The following is a 21,502-nucleotide window of genomic DNA, read 5'->3' as shown; positions in this document are numbered from 1 at the left end:
GGACTCTTTTTGTTAACGATGTGCATAAAGTCACAAAAGTAGTTCAAGTCCTTTAGATGTTTGGGTAGCCCATTTGGTTAATTTTCGAACATTTAGACCTCTCATTACATCTAAGTTCATGATTGAAGAGGACTCAGGCTCCTTTTGGGTAACGGACTCAGGCCTAAACAAATGTCGAATAGGACAAATATAAAAGCCCATTTTATTTTTTGGTGTACAAAGCACATTTACTTTTGGATCTAAGAAGCAAAACCCCATCAACTTCTTAGTGCAAGACTATCTTGGGCGTAAAACATAGCCTGCGCATTTTTGGTAATTAAAAGAAAGCCCGATTTATTTTTCGAACTAGCCATTAGAAGTTGAGGACTCGACCAAAAAAAAAAGTTGAGGACCAATACTTTTTAATAATTACGTGCATTTGCATTTACCAACAAATTCCAACCACAAAAAATTAAAAAGAAATTAATTTTCATACACTAATAATATAAATAAATTTTATAAAATATTTCTCATATTTTATAAAGATAATTATTTTTAATATTTAAAACATCATCAAACAATATGAATCTTGATTAAATAATAGTATAACATTTTTATATTATATATACATTAAAATAAATTTAAAAGTAAAATAAAATAGTAAAGTAATAGTGATGTCTAAACTCATTGTTATTAAATTAAATCATTATTATATGATCAAACAAATTAATATGAATTCAATACATAAGACATAAGCAACAAGCACATGGAATTATAGTGGCTAACTTGCCTAATACCTTGGTCCTTCCCCCAGTAAGAGGAAAAAATCTATGAGTCAAGACTTAAATTAATAAGCACATAGAATTATAGAAAAAAATAAAACCGGAAAAACTAAAAAAGGAAAAAAAATTATGAAAATGAAGAAAACAAATAAGGGAACGTGGAATTAAGAGAAAGACAAAGCATCACACACCACTCAAGGCTGGTCCCAATATCTCTTCTAACCAATGATATCTCTCTCTTCCATATCTTTATCTTTTCATTTTTTTCCCCTTCAAATTTATGTTTCATTCATTTATTTCTCTGTTGCTTTCTGTCAAACATAAATTAATTGATTTTTATACGATAGTGATAATAAAAGAATAATTATTAAAAAAAAAGAAAAATCTAATATAGCAGCAACGTTATTTCCTTCCACACCAACAGTTATGTGAGTGAAATCTCTTCCTGTGAGCTTGTTCCTTCTGATTGTATGATTCTAAATAAGAATTACTAAGCTAATACCTTTTTGGAGCAATCATCATTCTCTGAATTGCATTTCTCTTTCTCAGTTCACTCAGGTACTTCATCAAAAACATGCCATGCATCATTTTCCGTTATTGCACCTCTTATGTTTCAATTTTTGAAAAAAATGCAACTTTAACTAAACCCCAATTCATTTATGTGTTTGTTTTTCATTTGGGAACTTCGGCTTTTATATGCTGTAACTTTATAAGTTGTTTCAGTGGATTCTACACTCAAAAATTGAAGTATATGGATCCTGAATTATCTTGTTCCTTTGATTTTATTCTATTAGTGTTGTTTTGCTATTTCATGGATAATCATATGGTTAGAACTTAGAACAATTTGGGAATTTTCTGAGAGCTGTATTTTCAGCTGACACAGGTTAAGAATTATTGACTTAATAGGGAAGTTTGATGTTACTCGCACATAGTTATTAGGGGAGTATAACAATGGCTACTGCAGCAGTTATTGGACTCAGTGGAGGCAAGAGGATTTTGAGTTCATCATACCATTACTCTGATGTCACCGAAAAGCTTTCATTTGGCACTGATTTTGGATCCACACACTATCAGATTGTTCCAACGAAGTCTGTAATAATTGCCAAGAAGCCATCCAATTACACCCCAACCTTTGCAGCATCGAATCGCCAAAACCAGTCCATCAAGGCTCTTCAGGAACATGTTGATGCCGAGGCAGCCGGTACTTCAGATCCATCGTGGTTTCAAGGATTCAGTTCCAGTGACTTAGAGTTGGAAAGCTCTGAAATGGGTTATTCTGTGGAGGCTCTTCTTTTGCTGCAGAAGTCAATGCTGGAAAAGCAGTGGAACCTTTCTTTTGAGAGGGATGTGCTAAACGAGCATTCGAGAATGGATAAAAGCCGAAGGAAAGTGGCAGTAACTTGTTCTGGGGTGTCTGCAAGACAGAGAAGAATGAACACCAAGAGGAAGGCCTCGGGTAAAACCAGCGCAATGATCGAACCATGTACTGCTATGCAGCTGAGGTCTGCCATCAGTCCAGAGCTGCTTCAATATCGTTTGAAGGGCTATGTGAAAGGAGTAGTGAGTGAGCAATTGCTCTCTCATGCTGAAGTTGTAAACCTTTCAGAGAAAATAAAAGCTGGACTTTCCTTAGAGGAGCATAAATCCAGGTAATTGCATGTTTTTGTTTCTTATTTTGGGATCCTATGATTCACTGAAAGAAGAATATATCTTATTTATAGCTTGCTTATCATATTCCATACGCTGCAATTTAAAAATTTAAGCATTCTTTTTGTCCCAAGAATGTTGCATGTTAAGTAATCTTATTCACTTGGGCAGAGAAGGATTGTCACTTAAGCATTGAAAGTTAACAAACTTGAATGATCAGCTGATCATTCTTTTACTTCATAGCTATGATAGAGCATCCAACAAATCCTCCTAAATACTAAATGATAAATGCTCCTAAACACTAGTAATTAGGAGGATGTTTAGGATGATAAATTATTTCCCTTTATAGAAATCTTATGTTCTGAATGAATATTAAGACCTTAAGAGCCATCAGTGAATTCTCTGCAACTTCATGATTTTTAAGTCTCATTTTCATGAGAAATTCGCTGTTTTAATTTCTTAAGTCAATGGCAGAGCCTTAGTTTCAGTAATTAGTTAATGCATATATAGAACTTTTTACAGACGGAACATGGACTACCATTTTGAATTTTCTTTCATCTTATTTAACTAAGGGCAATAGGAATATTTCCTTCACATCATTGTTAACTTTCAACAACATATTGCTACTAAGAGTTCTATAAGGATGGAGTACAAATCATTATCTTTTATAATCAAATAGTCATGTTGAGTGTTCACACTGTTCTTGATATGTCAATCTTTTGCATCCATTGAGGAAACTTTAATAGGTAGTTTTGTTATGTGACTTTGTTTGCTTCTTTAGAAAAAATTAACTGACCTTAGTTACCTATAAACATTTTCTGTGAGTATCAGAATGAAGGACAAACTAGGATGTGAGCCCTCTGATGATCAAATTGCAGCATCATTGAAGATTTCTCGGGCTGCACTACGAGCAAAAATGATAGAGTGCTCTTTGGCAAGAGAAAAGTTGGCTATGAGCAATGTTCGCTTAGTTTTGTCTATTGCTCAAAGATATGATAACATGGGAGCCGAAATGGATGACCTTGTTCAGGTGAATTACATAGAATCTCTGTCTTAACCTCAAGTTAGACTTTTTGTCTTCTCAGTTGTGCTTGACTTGATGTATTTTCTGTGTAGGGTGGTTTGATTGGACTTCTTCGTGGGATTGAGAAGTTTGATTCTTCAAAGGGGTTTAAGATTTCAACTTATGTTTATTGGTGGATACGTCAGGTGAGGCTGTGTGTTCTTTTTCTTTAGACAACTTCTTTTGTGTAGATTACACATACTTCTAAAATCAAGGGAAATAAGGGTTGCATATCAGAAAATATTTAATGAAACCTCTTCAAAAAATTTCTATTAAAGGCTTTCATTGGTCTCATAATTTGTGCAAAACTTGAAATTATATAAGCATATATTTTACAATCAACAGAATTTGTTTAAACCTTTGATATTATATAGCATATGCTCCTATGCTGTCATTTTTATCTAAGTAACCAATTTAGTTATAGAAAATTCATCTATTTACATTTTATTAGTATTGGGATCATATAAACTTGTGTTCTAAGAAATCTGAGCAAGGATATTTTACAACTCAAATTGGTCTGTTTAGCATGGATTATGTTTTCTCTTCTGACAGGGTGTTTCAAGAGCCTTAGTTGAAAATTCAAGAACACTTAGATTGCCCACTCATATACACGAAAGATTATCTTTAATCCGCAATGCAAAGTTTAGACTGGAAGAAAAAGGAGTTACTCCAACTGTGGAAGTAAGTCATCTAAAATTAGAACTTCTGTATAAAATATTTTAGAATTTTAAAGTATTGGTAAGCCAACCTGAACTGTTTTCTTTTTCAGAGGATAGCAAAATGTCTTAATATGTCTCAAAAGAAAGTCAGAAATGCCACTGAGGTAATGAATCATAGAGTTACACGACCCTCATATACATATTTAGATATCCTACTGTTCTGTTGTTGACCGTGTGCAATTTACATGCATATTGCAGGCAATGAGTAAAATTTTCTCGCTTGATAGGGAGGCGTTTCCATCTTTGAATGGTCTTCCAGGAGAAACTCATCATAGTGTAAGTGTTAAGTCTTTACTAGTACATCAAGGATGATCATTGGAACTGCTTTCGGCTTTATGAATTGTTATCAACCATCTCATTTGTTTTCTGTTTTTTCCCAGTATATCGCTGATACTCGCGAAGAGAACATCCCGTGGAATAGAGTAGATGAATGGGCACTAAAGGTATGTTGGGAAGTTTTCATTTTAATGCTCTGTATATTGTTCCTTTTTTAAGTGCATGTATAATGATCCTTTAACTTAGCTCCAAAATGCATCTTTATAATTTTCACAGTGAACACTATGATGGCATTGGATGATATATGTTAGCATAGTAAATTGGCATCGTTTAAATAATGTGTTTTCTTCCCCTAAAAGGCTCAAATTTGGAAATGAAGTTAATCTCTTTTCAGGCAGAGAATCCTGCATAGTCATTTCTGAACTTCCATATGGTTGTAATACCCGTTGTAATCGTTTACAGGACGAAGTGAATAAACTCCTTAATGTGACCCTTGTGGAAAGAGAGAGAGAAATCATTCGACTCTATTACGGATTGGATAGAGAATCTCTTACATGGGAGGATATTAGTAAACGGTGAGTTTCAACCATGATATCCAATTTCTTGAATTGGAAATTTGCAACTATAAATTCACATGTGATACATAATATTTGGTAATTCACTCATTGCTCTTGCCATGCTGGTGCACTTCATGGAGCTTTATGGTTTAATTCCTACTTTCATGTCACTTACACTTTACATGCTCTGAAATGAAGCTTCAATGTATCACACTAACTACACTTAGTCATGTCACGAGTCAATGCTAAATGATGCTTTTCGGACAATCAAAAGTTTTCCAACAACTTCTAAAGAAACTATGGTGTTCGTCCCAGTCATTCGTTCCGCTGTCGAAAGTTAAAACTATTCGAACGAGAAACCTTTCAATGGTCGTATAAATAACATTTCTAATTCTGTTGGCGACTTGGTGTTCTTTCTCTGTGCAGGATAGGGTTGTCAAGAGAAAGAGTAAGACAAGTTGGACTTGTTGCATTGGAGAAACTAAAACATGCTGCAAGGAAGGGAGGGATGGAAGCCATGCTTTTGAAACATTAGACTTTGGACTCATCATAGATTGAGAAAGAGAGAGAGACATGTTAAAAAATGTATATATACAGAAGGGAAGTGTGTACCTAGAAAATTTAACTTCCTGATTGAAAATAGATGAAAGAGGCCATATAAGGGAACACTGAAGATTTGTAAACCCCATCATAAGATCAATTATTGTCTATTGTAATAGTTTTTGTTTTTATCAATAGGTTGAGGGATACAATCTATGGATCTCAACTTTCTATTCCAGAAATGATGAGGTCACGTTTATTTTTTCCTTCTATTTGTAGGGGCCATAGTCCCAAAAAGCCAACATAGCAATAGATCTTAAGTGTGTGCTATCTACCACATGCTAGGTTGCAATATATGCACACATACTTTCCATCATAAAAGTAACATGTGAAGAATCATCACAAGTTTTCTGGAGAGATTTTCTGTATAGTGGATGTGAGAAGAATCAAGCATCTTTCTTTACATGCATGATAATGCATTCCTCTTTTGACATGAATGATGGTACGATGCACAATTAAATTGATTGAATAAGATAACTAATATTCCTTCTGTATCAAAAGTTAATTGTTTGGGGCATCTTTATAAATGATTGTTCTATCAGATCAAGAAGATCCCACTTCCATTTCTTTATTATTTTGAGATTATCACAACTTAGAAAACAAGGAAAAGGAAACACATTTTTTCAAAATTCAATTTAAGGTTTGATGCTGGTTAATAAATTATTCTATATATAAAACAATATTTAAATTTCTGATATTTATTTAAATAGACTTGATTAACCTAAGTTGATTATTATTTTTATATATTTGACAACATATCTAATTTGATAGTTTGGGTAGGTTGGATAAAATAGATGAGAATCCTACCATATATGTAATTCCACCGATTCGGATGGTCAATTCGCTTCAATCAGAGTGAGTATTCCAAATTAATTTAAATTGGTCGAGTGACCAACTTATTCGTCTACTTAAATAAATGTTGTGAGTTTGAATCACAACTTATACATACAGTAATTTATTGGTCATCAACAGAGTATCCCCAAATATACGAGTAGGTATTGCCAGCGTAACTTCAATTGATCTACTCCGTTGGATATTTGAAAGAAAAAATAAGGGCCCTTAACGTTACTGAGCTTCCACGGTGCAAGTTGCTGCAAGATGCGTCAAAGTGCAAGATTGCAGATGCAGTTAAAGTTGGAAGCAAATATGAAATAATAATATCCACGTGGTAGTCTTGGAGATCCTCATATCTGCCACCGTCCAATCCCCGTTTTCCAAACCCCAACACACACTTCACATTCTTCACTCCCTCCAAACTCCTATTTCTATTCATTCACTCACTCTCCTTTCTTGTCTCATTCGAATCCCAATCAGAATCATCGAGTAATAATATCAAACACTTGGTGGGCGAATGCGAGCTTCAACCAATTCAAGTCATGGCTCATCAGTCTTGTGTTGTGTCTCATCCTCCACCTTATGCTCCTCTTAGACACCACCAAAGTCAACATCACAACCGCAACAATAACAATAACAAAAACAACCTCGTCCAATTCAAATATCCCACGCTGCTTCTCCCTCGCACACATCATCATAATGCTTCTGCGTCTGCCTCCAACCTCTTTGGTTTTCCAAGGCTCAGAAGACCCAATATCTCTCTCAATGCTCTTGATTCTGATGCCCCCGATCCGCATCACCAGGTACCTCTTTAACCCCCCTCCCCGCCCACACATTGTCACCATTTTTTTGGTTCCCGAATTCAGTGGCACCTTGTCATTGGGAAATTTTGGATTTTTATGTAATGGGTTTATATGATTGTTGAATAATTGGATACAAGTTTTAACCTTGTTTGCAGTTTTATTTTGATTTATCATATTACAGTGGTGTTCTCTTTTGGGATTAACTTTGTGCATTGTTTGAAGGGATCAGTTAACTTTGGGAGAAATGAAAGCTACCAGCAATGGGATTCTCTTACAGCAAAATTCTCTGGAGCTGCCAATATTCCTTTTTTGTTACTGCAAATGCCACAGATTATACTCAATGCTCGAAATCTTGCAGCTGGAAATAATACTGCTCTCATGGCTGTCCCGTGGCTGGTAGGGTGCTGCCTCAAGTTTTGTAATCCCTTAAATAAATCCCAATTGATCCCCGGAATCAGTCCTAAGGAAATTCTAGTCGAACGCTTTAGTCCTAAAAATTTTAATTATCAAATTTTTACTCCGTAATTTTTCTTGTTGAATTATTATATTTTGTGTGATTTACACATTCCTCCTTGAGGGTAGATGATATAACACATTTTGCACGTTAATTTGTCATGCCTACATGTACCTTCCTTATAGAGAGTCAGTGTTATGTTTAAATCTCAGGGGAGATTAGTGTGTATTTTTGGAAATAGAAGGGTGTTGTGTGTATATTAAGATAGGTGAGTGTGATTTACCCCCTTCTTCTTTTTTGCTATTTTTGTTCACATCTGAGTACATTTTTTTAACTGAATAATTGAGTGTAATCATGTTTTACTTCATTAAACTAGAGTAGTTGTTTCCAAAGCTTGTGTGAATTCTCTTCGCTTGGCTGAAATATTCAAGTTTTAACCATTGTTTCAAATTATGCTATAGAATTGTAAAGTTTCAGAATTTATAGATTCCGATTGTCTTTATTCAGTTGTTCCTGTTCTTCGTTTAATTACCTCAATGTGAAATTGATCTTACACAATAAGGGTGTCAATGTAGGGAATGCTTACTAGTTTGCTTGGAAACTTGTCACTACTTTCATACTTTGCCAAGAAGAGAGAACAGGGAGCAATGGTAGTGCAGACACTGGGTGTCGTTTCAACATTTGTGGTCCTTGCTCAGCTGGCATTGGCAGAAGCTATGCCTTTGCCGTACTTTTTGGCGACTTCAGTTGTTGTGGTGTCTGGTCTTTTCCTGAATTTCATGAATTACTTTGGTTTGCTAAATGCCGGAATCTTTCGATTGTGGGAAGATTTCATTACTATTGGGGGTTTATCTGTGCTTCCCCAGGTAATACTTTCCTTTTACCCCCTCAATATAAATCAGAGAATTGTATCAATTTTATTTAATTTTGTTAAGTAGTAGTACAACATAATCACATTAATTCAGTAACAACTGCTTATGTATGTTAGTATCATCTCATCTTGCGTGCATTGGTGCACACTGGCAGATAACATCTTTATATCCTTTTGCCTCTCATATTACGTTGTCTAATTTATAATCTGGATACAGATAATGTGGTCAACATTTGTCCCCTATATACCTAACAGCATCTTGCCCGGGGCAATTTCTTTTGTGATAGCTGTCTTGGCTGTTACCATGGTAATCTTCTTATATCCTTTGTTTTCTGTTTGATTATGTCTTAACTCTCAACTTAGTCCAGGTTGGATGAGTATGCCATCTACTGCCCCTAGTGCTTATATCTTGATCTGCTGTACCTTGTAAACATTATTTTCTAGTTCGCTTGAAACTCTTATGATTAAGTAACATAAAAAAAGAAGGTTTTTGCAACAACATGCCTTAAAATGAAAGCAACTCATGATTATGCACTTATTTCACCAATTCATGCAGAATAGGGTATTCACAGAAATGGGATCCATATCGTTACATTTAAACGTCATATTATCTATCAACTGAAACTAAGAAATGCATAATTTAGTAGTATAGGCTTTTACTTCCATTGTCATGTTAAATGCATAGTTTTTAAGATTTGCAGGCAAGAAGTGGAAAACTTTCTGAGCAAGGTGTCAAATTTGTTGGAGGAATATCTGGATGGACAGCTACATTACTTTTCATGTGGATGCCGGTTTCCCAAATGGTAAATGTTATATACGAGAAATATTTACAAGGAGCAGTTTGATTCTTGTATTTATGACCTTTGTGACTTTTCTTGTTCTCTAGTGGACAAATTATCTCAATCCCGAGAACATGAAAGGCTTGTCAGCAATTTCTATGTTGCTAGCTATGATTGGGAATGGACTTATGCTCCCACGTGCACTCTTAATCCGTGATCTCATGTGGTAATTCTCTGTTTTCTCCTGACATGTACATTTCATCGGAACACCATATTTACATACATGACATTTTAGAACAGTTTTATCATTGAGCCCTTGACCAAATAGCACATATCATTACATTGTTTGTACTCTAAGGTAATAGGGTACAGGTTGCTACTTTTCATAGTAGAAAGCAAAGTGACTTGTTGATGCATGGAATTCTAAATCCAGTTTTTCATGGTTATACTATAATTAACAGCACTTTTATTTACTCTGCTCCCGTTGACATGCACATGGCCCACCTATAGTTTCTTGATCTTCCACCATTGCCTTCGTGTTGTTCTTGCTTCAATTTTGGTGTTGTGTATTTTTTTTGTAGCTACTTCTACATATAAAGTCGGCTCTTCATTGGTTAAAATGAACTGTAATTGTAGGTTCACTGGTTCAGCTTGGGCTACCTTTTTTTACGGATACGGGAACATTGCATGCCTATACTTGTAAGCTAATCTATGCTCACTTTTCCCCTGCATTTGTGTGTTTTCTTCAGCAACAATTATAAACTAATATTGCGCTTTCTTTTCAGGTCAAACATTATCAGCAAGGAATTCTTCTTGGCAGCTACTGCTGGTTTGGTTTCATGGATAGGTTAATTACTCTCCTGGCCCTAATGATAACACACAAACACACTGAAACACAGTCACACACTCATAATAATACATTGATATGATTCATAACTCAGATATTATAGGTATCCCATCTCCATATTGCAATTGTAGTCATTTGCATTCTACAAAAATGTGATTCTAGAAAATTTAAACATAGTATTTTTTTTCCTCTCAATAAATAGACTAGTAGCATTATACCAAAAATACAATATTTTGTGGAGATTGATTTTCTTTTATTTTATTTTATTTTCTTCCTTGTGAATTGTGATAGGAATGGCTTTCTGGAGAGATTCTGTAGTGCATGGTTACAGTTCACCTTTGACTTCCATAAGTGACTTAGTTTCTGGATCATGAAAGTCCAAGCTTGTATTGTTGCTGCACTGAAGCTCAAATTATCCAGCCATAGATTAATCCTTGTTGAAAATTGACGCTTGGTAGATACAACAGTTGTATACAAACTACTGAGTTTTTATATATTATACATATATTACTTATAGTACGTTGGATCATAATTAGTATTCCTCTCAGCTCTGAGGGCTGAGAACAATAATGTTGTAACTAAATAAAAAGGTTTAAGGATCTCACATTCAAGTTGTGATATAGCATTGCTTTGCACTTCTAGGACATAAATGTATTGATGAGACTAATTCCTTTATTCAATTGTTTCTTCAATTGCTTGAGTTTAATTACTATACACGTAATGTGTTATACAGTCATTTACTCAATCAAAATTCTTGTATTTTGAGGAAAGAGTATAGTATTATGTTTACTCTCTAATTTTGTTTTTATTTTATTTTTTTGGTCAACACTCTGAAATAATTAAATTTTGTCAAATTTGTAATTAAATCATGTAGCCGATGGCGCCATTTAATTCATGTAGCCGACTCCATCTAATGGGACAAGGTTTTGTTGTTGTTGTTGTTTTTGTAATTAAATCATGTGATTATCTTAATAATTAAGTGTTGCTAATTATTTTATCAACCATGCTACTACATATGCACTAAAATATAGTCATTAAACTAGTCTTTTATAGAAAATACATGTTGAAATACAAAATATACATTAAAAATGAGTTAAACAATGCATGTATTTATATCTAAATCCATGGTGATTGATTTTTTGTATGTGCATATGTAATTTAATAAATTATATATTTTCAAAATTTATAAAGCATGTTATCATACTTTATAAATAAATTATTAAATTCTTTTTAAAGTATGTTAAGTTTTGCATGTTTTTTGAAAGAAAAATTTAATGCACAATCTGGAGGAAGAATGTTAAGACTTTAAACATACTTTTGATTCTACCTATATATAGTAGAGGACAATCAAACATGAAGCATCTTATTTTAAAACCAAGTTTACACACCTAGTTAGTGTATCTACCCAAGCAAAACAAAGAACCCTTTTTTATTTTTTCAAATTTCAAGGTTCTAATATATAAAAAGTTATATAAAAAATATGTCGTAATGGTTTTAGTGGGTTAGTTTTTTTTTTGGTGACGTGGGTTAGTTTAATATACGAGATTTTAATATTAATGTATTATTATTAATTTAATATAAGTTTACATCGATATTCATTTATATTTTACTACTTGTACTAAGATAATTTGTTTTTGATAAATTTTTAGTTGAACATTTGAATCTCTGATCAATTTTAATTGGGTTAATATTCAAATTCGTCTGTGAAAGATCACGCGATCTTCATTTTTGTTTCCGAATAATTTTTTTAATCAAATTAGTCCTCGAAAGAATTAATTTAAATCACATTCGTCCTTCTGTCAATTGAGTGACGTCGCCGTTAGAAATCTGCTGACGTGGACTGTGACTTGGCTGGCCACCCTAACACCTGGCATTAGGGGTGGCAAACAGGCCTAAACCCGTCGGACCGACCTGCGTAACCCGCCAAAAAAGGCGGGCTTGGCTGGAAAATTATGACCGCCAAATAGCAAAAGTCCGCTTAATCCGTACCGTTTAAACCGCGGGCTTTGGTGGGGCGGGGCGGGCTTTCCCGCCGGGCTTAGTATTTTTTTGGCAAGGGGTATTTTTACAATTTTTTTTTGCCAAAACCCAACTTCCTCCAACCCAACTTACAAGAGAATGAAAATGAAAATTGAGTGTTTTAGATTATATTTATTTTGTTTTAGAGACAATATTTATAATTATGTTTATTTTGCTTTGGGAACAATATTTATAATTACAAAGACTTTAATATTTGGAACCGCCTCACTAAGTGGAGCGGGGCGGACCAGCCCGCCATGGGACGGGGTGGGGCGGGGCGGGCTTCCTTACTTGCCACCCCTACCTGGCATGGTGTGTATATTGCTGACGAGATATGTTTAAGGTGTTGCATCAATTTGGTCCCTAAGTGTCAAATTAAAAAATCCTAATTCCCAACCTTCGAATAACACGATTGCCTTGCTTGAGCGTTGTCGCAGACCCAAGTGCTGTTCTTGTAGGAGGAAGTTGATCTCAGCGCCATGATGGGAAGCGGAAGTGGAGGGTCCAGTGGTGGGTTTCCGTCGCACCCACACAGTAGTTATACGTCGAGTTCATCCATGCGAAGAAGAAGACAAAACCATGAGAAAACATGTTTCTACGGTTTAAAAACTTTGATTAAGAAATCTGGGACATCAAAGAATCCAAATCGGTTGTTTCATACTTGTGCAAGATATCGGATGACGGGTGAGTTTAATTTTGTATGAATGATACCATCATGTTGGCTTTTACTCTTGTTCTGGGGTTTACACTGTTGTTCAATATTTTCAGAAAGGGAACCATTGCAATTTTTTAAATGGGTGAAAGAGAATGAAAATGTAGCTGTTGTAGAAGGTTCCAGGGGTATCCTAGAAATTGAAGGATAACTGGACATTGATTATGAAGATTGGAAGGTTAAGTTAGCATGGAGAATAGGTAGTTTAGAAGCAAAAGTCAGAGTATATAGAATGTTAATGTGCTTCACTGGTTTCGTTGTTTCCAGTACCCTGGCTAAATTATTGTAATCTGAAACTAGAGTTTATAAATGACAATTTGGATTTTGAATACACCTGTGATGAAAAGATAATATGTAGAGAAGCAAATGACAAACCAGATAACAAGATAATAAAGTTTCTTAAATTTCTTAATATAAAATGTCAACACCAAAGGTAGTAGAGTTCCTAAAAGTGATTCAACAGAAACACTTCATACCAAGGCATAACATGCACCCAAAATAGAGGCCTTACAAAAAATTCAGACTATATAGTGTTTAACACAAACATATGTTTCCTAGTCTATAGCCTAAAACCAACAAAAAAAAGTTGCATATGTTCTGATTCATGTGCTTCAGATGGCGTCGCTTTCTTCCTTGGCCGTTTGAACCCTGGAGTTGGGACGAAGGTCATAAAACTTGTAAGCTTCTTAGTTGTCGCAACACTAGATCTTTTGATTGTTCCAGCAGAAATTGGAGTTGTTGTTGTTGTTGGTGGAGCAAGTTGGGGAGAGGCAGCTCTTTTCCCTTTTCCCTTACAAACTTGAAGCTTTTGTGGTCTTCCCCTCACCTTAGCTTGCATGACATGTGAAGTAAACACATGAATAGAGAAACTAGACAGATGTAGTAACATGAAATTGAAATTAAAGTAGTTAATCAAACTGCTATTGATTCAGTGGCTGCATTCGATCGCTGTGGTGGTGGAGAAATAGACAATGGGACAGGATTATCTGGAGTAGCACCAGTAGCATTAGTTGGGAGCTCATTTGGTGCATTTGTGTTAGGTTTAGTTAATGTCAGTTGCAGCTGCATTAAACGTGCTTCTTCTTCAGCATCAGCCTGTTTCTTCTTTTTTCATGTTCTCTTGTTGTGTCCAACCTCACCACAGAACATGCATCGGAAGGGGTTATATTTTCTCTTCATTCTCGTCTTGGACCCAGATCCTCTCTCATATTTGTTCTTTGTCGGCCACTTATCCAGATAAGCCCATGCTCGTTCATTTAACACCTTCACCCTCTTCATGTTTCTTTCAAATTCACTAACAGTCCTGGATCTAGCACATTCCCACACCAGCTCCTTCAGTTGTATACTCCCCCATTGTTTGAAAAAATTCCTCCACAGATGCCAGACGCAAAATCTATGGTGAATTCTTGGCATCACTTCCTGCATGGCTGGGATTAATCCCTACAAAAACATTTTACATCGACAAGATTTTGCATTGAATCAGTCCTTAATTGATATTTCATTAAATCAAACAAGTCCAAATTGATATTTCATTAAATCAAACAAGTCCAAATAGATATTCATTAAATCAATTTAGTCTTTAAAATTCATTTCGTGAAGCAAAAAGGTCCTTACCTTCTGCATATCCGAAATGAAGGCCCATCCATTTTTCCTGTAGTCACCAATATCATTTTGCAGCATCTCAAGAAATCAGTGCCAGTTATCTCTGTTCTCCACATCCACAAATGCATAAGCAATCACGAACACGTGATTGTTGGCGTCCTGGCCACAAGCAGTTAGCAGCTACCCTCCATGCAAGCTCTTCAGAAAGGCTCCATCCAGGCCAATCAACGGTCTACACCCGGCCTTGAATCCTTTCTTACACGCCTCCAGACATACATAGAACCTTTGAAATTGTGGAGGACTCTCAGGCATGGGAATAACACCAACTTGAACTGTTGAACCTGGGTTGGTGGTCCACAGTTGGTTAGCATAATCCTAGATAAGTGCATATTGTTCAACTTCATCTCCTTCCACTACTTTCCGTACTGCCTTTAAGGCCCTAGTAATGCAGGTCCTATTAAGCTTAACGTTGCACTTCCTGACAAACCAGTCATATACCTCTCTATGCTTCATAGTTGGGTGCTTTCTAAGCTTAGGAACCAGCTTACCCAATGTCCACTTTTATGTTGTAGCCTTGTTCTTTCTCTTTCTAGGACACGTGTGTGCATCAACTAGTGTTTTAATCTGCCATACCCCATTCTGCTTATTACATGCACAATAAACAACCCAGGGACATCCCTCTGTTTTGCATACAGCCCTCACTCTCACGTTATCATTTTTAGTGAAACTGATATTCCTACCCAATTGTATGGTATAATCTCTAGTTGCATTCATAAAGTGTTGTTTGGACTTAAAGATCATGCTAACCTCAAGCTTCAGATTTCCAAATTTTGCCTTTTCATTGTATGGTGGATAAACAGTGGCCTCATCTTCATCAGAGTCCAGGACCTTATCCATATCTTCCGAGTGCCAAGAGTCACAGTCGAATTCACTCTCAATTTCAATCTCCTCTCCCGATTATGTCAATCCAATCACAACAAATTTTAGTTATCAAATCAATATGTGTGATAAAAAAAACATGAGTAACATTGGTCGAATTACCAACCATGACTTACTTGAATCAGATGGGTCATCCTCTTCAATATCTTCGTAGCTAGAGTCATATGTGTCAATAACCTTCTCTTCCCTTCTAGAAGAAACTGGTCTGTGCTTCTCTCTAAAATCAGTCTTTCTTGTACCTCTACTTTCAAACTCTTCACCCCCACTGTCAGTGTCACTGACATCTCCCAAGCCTTTGGTAGGTTTATATAGACTGTCCTCAGCACTCTCATATGAGTCATGAGAGTCACTATCATCCTGAATAGGGGGTGACTTAATAGCTCGACCAGATCTAGTGCAATGCTGAGATTCTTTGTTCTTATTTTTAGCATTTGACTTCTTTGGAGGTTGGTGCCTACTTCCTGGTTTAACAGCAGTGCTGGAATTTACAGGTTGGGAGAAACTTTTTGGTTGGAACTTGGGCTGGGGTTTGGGCTTTTGAGTGGACTGAGAACTACATTTTCTAGTGGGCTTTTCAGTGGGCTTTTATATGGGCTGAGAATTGGGCCAATTTTCTTGGGGGTGAGGATTGGGTCCAGTAGAGTTGGGAGTGGCTTTGGCTTTATTTTTGAAAGTGGGATGCAGAGGGTTTGTTGTCAGTGGCTGTGAGTGGCTCATTGTGGGCTGGGATGCAAATTTCCTTGCTTGCATTGCAGGCTGTGTGCTGGGCAGCTTCAACAAAGGTGCATTGGTTGGCAGAATTACATCATCTTCCTCACTCATGCATTCTACCATGTGTGGCTCTGAAATTCCATGTTCAAAGAATATGTTCATCACATTGTGATTCCTTTTACAAGTCTTACACAATTTGAGCATGTCTTTATCAGTCTCCAACTTTCTCAGCCCACTCTTAAGCGACAGCCAATGAACCTTCCACCAACATATGCCCCCCAAGCATATCCCAGTTCCTTATAGTATCCTTTAACAAAAAACACATCCAACGTATCCCCATCAACCCCATCAACACTTCCGTATTATCTGCTTCGTAGATTCTATTTTCTTTCTTATCATTTTTAAAGCTTCCACCATGATGAAATATGAAAGTCATCGGAGGACCCTCCATCTTAGAATTGCAAGGCCTCCAAACCCTATACAAAAATTAAAACAGAACATGAAAAGCACTAAACCAGTAACCATTACTCCATTAACACAAAAAATAGTTATAATTTTTTCTAGGCCAAAAAAACAGAGTCTTTCCTCATTTATGCATTCAGCCGATCATAAACCAAACCCTGGGATGAAACCCTAGACCATATGCACTAACAGATTCTTAACGATGACTCAATTAAATAATGTGGAAACTAGGGGTTTACACAATTTTACCAAATTTTTTTTGCAACATATAAAAAACTTTACCTCTTACTTCGAACGCAAAAACAATGATGTGTACTTGCCTTCAGGTTTTCCACCAAGCTCCAGAGCAGACGCACGAACAATGCTCCACGACTACTCCAATGCTAGCGGACAATGGGACGGTCTTCTTCGTCTTCGTGATGCTTGGTTAGGTGCCAGAGAAACAGAGAGTCACGCTGAGAATGAAGAAGAACAAGTGAGGTTAGAGATCAAAGACAAAGTGTAAAACATTACACTCTACCCTCAAAACGCAGGCGTTTCATTACAACACTCTGGAGTTGCCAAACGACATCGTTTGGTTAGGGTGGGCAGCGAAGTCACCGTCCACGTCAGCAGATTCCTAACGGGGACGTCACTCAGTTAACGGAAGGACGAACGTGATTTAAATTAATTCTTTCAGGGACTAATTTGATTAAAAAAATCATTCGGGGATGAAAATGAAAATCGCGTGATCTTTTTGGGACGAATTTGAGTATTAATCCAATTTTAATTACTGTATATTTAGTTGGCATTTTTAATTTTCAATATTTTATTTTTAGAATTTTGCAAAAACAAAAATAAAGAGTGATAAAAATAAAAATATTAAAAATAAAAAATCAAAATATAAAACTAAACACAAAGAATTAATTATATATTTTTAAAATTTTTTATTTTATTAGACAAATTAATTTTTCAAGTTTTATGTTTTTTCATTGAGGCTAATGAAATTCACCTAGAAGAAAAAGATTGATCATATAATTTAAAAAATTTAAAGAATTTTTGTTTTTTTTTAAATAATGATATAAGCTAGTTTGACTAAATTTATTAACTTTTAATGAAAGAATTTAACATGAAAAATAATATCTAGATTCACTCTTTTCAAGTTACTATTGAGCATTTGCTCTTTTTTTTGTGTGCTCTAAATGTACTCGTGGTGGTTCTATACTTTATTATTATTAACAAACCATTTTAAGAAAATGAATGAAGTTGATAGAATTTATTTTGTTTGTTGCCAAAACAAAAAAAATCACGCAAGAAAGGCAGTTGAGAGTACTTTTAGAGAAGTAGAAAGAGTACAACAGGAAGAAGCAGCAATAACTAATCAATGGAGAAAATAGGATTGAAGTAATTCACAGGTTCTTGCAAAAGATGGAGAAAAGAGTACTGAGAGGCAAAGATAGACTATAGAATTCTAATTACAAGTTCACTGGTAGGATTTGGGACAAATAAATTAGAGAGTTCGAACCTATCAATAGGAAGCTTGTGGGAATAAACCAAACTGGCTTTAGGTTTAGAACCTTCTTTATAGCACTTGAAGTTGCTTACTTACGATGAAGCAGTAAGGACCATGTATGATTATTATACTTGTTTGAACTTCCCTCACCATTGACTTAGAAGTCGGTAGGCTCCAATGGATCATTATCTAGTGCAGATCATAAAAGATTATCAACTGGATTTTTTGCAAATATTTTGAATGATGGTGATCTTATAAAAGTTGAAGGGTTGGATGAGAATCTTAATATAAATCATAAAATATTCAAGTTTTCTGAGATAAATAAATCAATAGAGATAAAAATAAAGGTGTGAAGGAAGAATTATTCAACATCCGTTAAGTATGTTAAGATTGAAGTTTCTTTAAAAAAGTAAAGAACTAGAAGAAAAGTTAGAGGAAGTTTTGGGCATTTTTGTTTGAATTTCATACTCTCGGTTTGATTCGAGATGTGGTTGGTCACTATGGCATTTTTGTTTGAATTTCATACTCTTGGTTTGATTCGAGATGTGGTTGGTCACTATATATTTAAGTGTGTAAGGAGGAGAATTCTGTTATTTGGAGATGATCTCATTTTTTTATATAGAGTTTTTTTATATATTATTTAATTTCTCTTCTCTGTAAATGAGAAAGCTACACTACAGTGTAGGGCCTGTCAAACTTTTATTCGATGGAAAGAGTACATCTACACTACCATTGTTGTTCTTGTATAAAACACAACATTTTGTTGAATTGACGTATCTGCATGTCAAACATATTTTTAAATATTTTATATAATTAAAACAAAATATTAAAAATATTTAAAAAATTATTTTCTATTTATCAGTTAACTAATGATTTAAAGAAATAGAAATTGAAAAGGGCTATTGATGACCCACTCACTTCGGATTTATTGGAAGGATGCAAAGCCTTTCAAATCTCTAGCATTGAGCTTCCAAAAAACAAAGAATTTCTAGTTTCAACTACAACCATAATCTTATCTAATTGAAGCATAGAAATACATGCTTGGAATTCTAGATAATAAAGTAGGTATCCAAAATCTTTAACATTATAGGTGGTAAAGCTCAATAAAAACCAACAATATAAATGTCAATTACATATTTCTTCTTTTTTTCTTTTGAAAATTGGATGGTAATACATCTTTTTTATTACTTTGTACTCAACAGACATCTCGCTACAAGATAAAATTTTGATTTATGATGATGAGAACAAAAAATTTTCTGCTAACTGTGACAGGCTTAGGTCAACTCTTCATATTTTTTTTATTTTGACAGCAAATACATCTTAGAAAATTTTTTTGCATTATTTTCTTTTGATCATTAACAGTAGATCATGAAGTTAAAAGAAGATTTTTCACACTTATACACTGTAATATAGTACAACAGAAAAATAAATAAGTTATTTTGACCTAAGATACTCACATGTGAATGAAATAGAACATATGATTAAATATGGTACAACATATCTAAATGCTTAGTACAATGGTATGTGTATATATTATACCTCATAAGTAAAAAAGTGTTAAGTAGAAAGATTTTAAATGTCATTAATACAAAATATATACTCAAGATATGAGAAAAAATAGTTGCAGAAATTATGCAGCTTCATTAAAACAAGTACTTTAAAATGATCAATGTTTAGTTACAAAATGGTCAATTCATATACAAGTAATACAATATTAGTAATCGTAAGAACGAAGGAAGAAATTACTATGACAAAAGATTTAAAAAATATCAATTTATGTTGGAAAATAATCATCTAGATACTAGTAATACTTTCAGAACAATTGCAAATGTGTCAAAAAAATAAGGTCTTAGATTATTAATAACACTAACAGCTACTCTAAAATATTAATAAAGTATAAGAATTCATCTCATAAATAGTTTGTGAATAATTTTATAAGTATTTCTTCCATATTTTTATTTGGGAGTACATGAATTATAGTAAATTTTTCTATAATAATTATTATAATAGATATGAACATTATAAAAGCTTGACAATGTTAAAAATAAATAAAAATTAAAGTAGTATGAAAATACTTCTTAATTTATTCATATTTTTTATTTTAAATTAAAAAATGTCAGTAAATAATAAAAAAATTGACTTTAATTTTACTGTAAAATATTAAATTCCTAAAACACAATTATTTAACTATACTCATTTTTTAAATTCTTAAAAATATATGCAAAATATTATTTTAGTCGGGTTATTTTTTATTATTTTAACCTATGAATGATACGCAATAATTTATTTTTTTCAGTATTTTCTCATATTGACTTTTAAAATTTATCAATAAAAAATATACTAAAAAAATGAATTCATAAAAATAAAGGATTATATACATCCAATATGTATTTTTAAGCTATAAAGTTGAAATAAGATTTTTAATAAAAGTTAAATGTAGGCAATGTGTGTACTCAACAAATAAATTGATATAACTAATAAGTATTTGTGTTTAATTGATAAAAAAATTTTAAATTTTTTATTTTGATAAATACATTGAAATTTAAATTTTTATATAATTTTTATTAAAATACTTTTTAGATATAATGATAAAGATACTTATTTATTGAATCAAAAGTGTTTGTCTATTTGTTGTTATTCTTGTCCTGATACATTTGAATAAGAAATTAGATGTCTTTAAAAGAATTCATTTACTATAACTCGATTAATGTGGATTTTTTTCCTTGTACATCTAGGATAACTTTTCTTTTAATATTTTTGTAGTGATATTAATTACTATTAGTCATACTTACTAATAACTCTGAGTTTTTTTTTCTTTGTGTTAATTATTCAGAGCTATCATTCAATATTTTACCATCTCAATGCTTACTAATAATGTTTAGGACAACCTAATTATACAAACACCAAGTTGTTTATTCTATAGTTAGAATTTTGATTTATTTCTTAAAACTTATTGATTTCAAGATCTTGAATAAGTTCATCAATTCTAAATGATATATAATTTAAATTTGGTTAGAATTTTATATGTTTAATTTATCTTTTCAATTTTACATAAAATCTTAATTTTTTCAAATTTTATTTATATAATTACNAATACATGTTGAAATTTAAGAAGGACAACTACAAACCTAACTATTGTGTAAGAATACAAAATAATGGATCATCTTAAAAAAGCATACCAATTAAATTATTAAAATATATTTTTATTTAAGGACTTTCTATTTAAGAACGAGTGACCAACTCAAATTGGTTCGCATTTTTATAGTTACATCAATCCAAATTATAATTAATGCCATTGAAACAATATATTGAGCCGAGTTGAGATATGGGCTTGGGCCTATTGAAATGGGTAGG

General features: G+C 33.7%; 2 protein-coding genes across 5 annotated transcripts; both read left to right on the top strand.

Annotated features, from left to right (window-relative positions):
- The first annotated feature begins 1,110 nt into the window (after positions 1 to 1,110).
- On the top strand, positions 1,111 to 6,032 carry LOC107477394 (RNA polymerase sigma factor sigA). 3 transcript variants are annotated; one of them, XM_016097401.3, is made up of 10 exons: positions 1,111 to 1,319; positions 1,668 to 2,410; positions 3,240 to 3,438; positions 3,525 to 3,617; positions 4,024 to 4,152; positions 4,241 to 4,294; positions 4,389 to 4,466; positions 4,571 to 4,633; positions 4,929 to 5,041; positions 5,450 to 6,032. In XM_016097401.3, the coding sequence occupies exons 2-10, from the start codon at positions 1,713 to 1,715 to the stop codon at positions 5,556 to 5,558; spliced, it is 1,536 nt and encodes a 511-aa protein (XP_015952887.1). In that variant the 5' UTR covers positions 1,111 to 1,319; positions 1,668 to 1,712; the 3' UTR covers positions 5,559 to 6,032. The 3 variants fall into 3 exon arrangements, with proteins under 3 accessions (XP_015952887.1, XP_015952885.1, XP_015952884.1); XM_016097399.3 differs by having other exon boundaries at positions 1,645 to 2,410; XM_016097398.3 differs by having other exon boundaries at positions 1,112 to 1,319; positions 1,636 to 2,410.
- A 751-nt stretch (positions 6,033 to 6,783) lies between these two features.
- Positions 6,784 to 10,903, top strand: LOC107477393 (maltose excess protein 1-like, chloroplastic). Of its 2 annotated transcripts, none has more exons than XM_016097396.3 (9): positions 6,784 to 7,260; positions 7,483 to 7,656; positions 8,290 to 8,580; positions 8,803 to 8,892; positions 9,287 to 9,388; positions 9,472 to 9,590; positions 10,001 to 10,063; positions 10,150 to 10,211; positions 10,503 to 10,903. In XM_016097396.3, the coding sequence occupies exons 1-9, from the start codon at positions 7,000 to 7,002 to the stop codon at positions 10,583 to 10,585; spliced, it is 1,245 nt and encodes a 414-aa protein (XP_015952882.1). In that variant the 5' UTR covers positions 6,784 to 6,999; the 3' UTR covers positions 10,586 to 10,903. The 2 variants fall into 2 exon arrangements, with proteins under 2 accessions (XP_015952882.1, XP_015952883.1); XM_016097397.3 differs by having other exon boundaries at positions 7,117 to 7,260; positions 7,490 to 7,656.
- The last annotated feature ends 10,599 nt before the right edge of the window (positions 10,904 to 21,502 follow it).

This window comes from Arachis duranensis, chromosome 3 (genome assembly GCF_000817695.3).
Source record: "Arachis duranensis cultivar V14167 chromosome 3, aradu.V14167.gnm2.J7QH, whole genome shotgun sequence".
Taxonomy (NCBI): domain Eukaryota; kingdom Viridiplantae; phylum Streptophyta; class Magnoliopsida; order Fabales; family Fabaceae; genus Arachis; species Arachis duranensis.
Note: the sequence above shows the minus strand (reverse complement) of the source record. Positions and strands in the feature narration are given on the sequence as shown.

What these genes read in the sequence shown, in the direction of transcription:
- LOC107477394 (XM_016097401.3), top strand. Translation starts at nt 1,713, where the DNA reads ATGGCTACTGCAGCAGTTATTGGACTCAGTGGAGGCAAGAGGATTTTG. An exon ending in GAGTTACTCCAACTGTGGAA is followed by an intron (nt 4,153 to 4,240) that starts GTAAGTCATCTA and finishes TTTCTTTTTCAG; the next exon opens with AGGATAGCAAAATGTCTTAA. An exon ending in TAGATGAATGGGCACTAAAG is followed by an intron (nt 4,634 to 4,928) that starts GTATGTTGGGAA and finishes AATCGTTTACAG; the next exon opens with GACGAAGTGAATAAACTCCT.
- LOC107477393 (XM_016097396.3), top strand. Translation starts at nt 7,000, where the DNA reads ATGGCTCATCAGTCTTGTGTTGTGTCTCATCCTCCACCTTATGCTCCT. An exon ending in CTGTCTTGGCTGTTACCATG is followed by an intron (nt 8,893 to 9,286) that starts GTAATCTTCTTA and finishes TAAGATTTGCAG; the next exon opens with GCAAGAAGTGGAAAACTTTC. An exon ending in GGATGCCGGTTTCCCAAATG is followed by an intron (nt 9,389 to 9,471) that starts GTAAATGTTATA and finishes CTTGTTCTCTAG; the next exon opens with TGGACAAATTATCTCAATCC.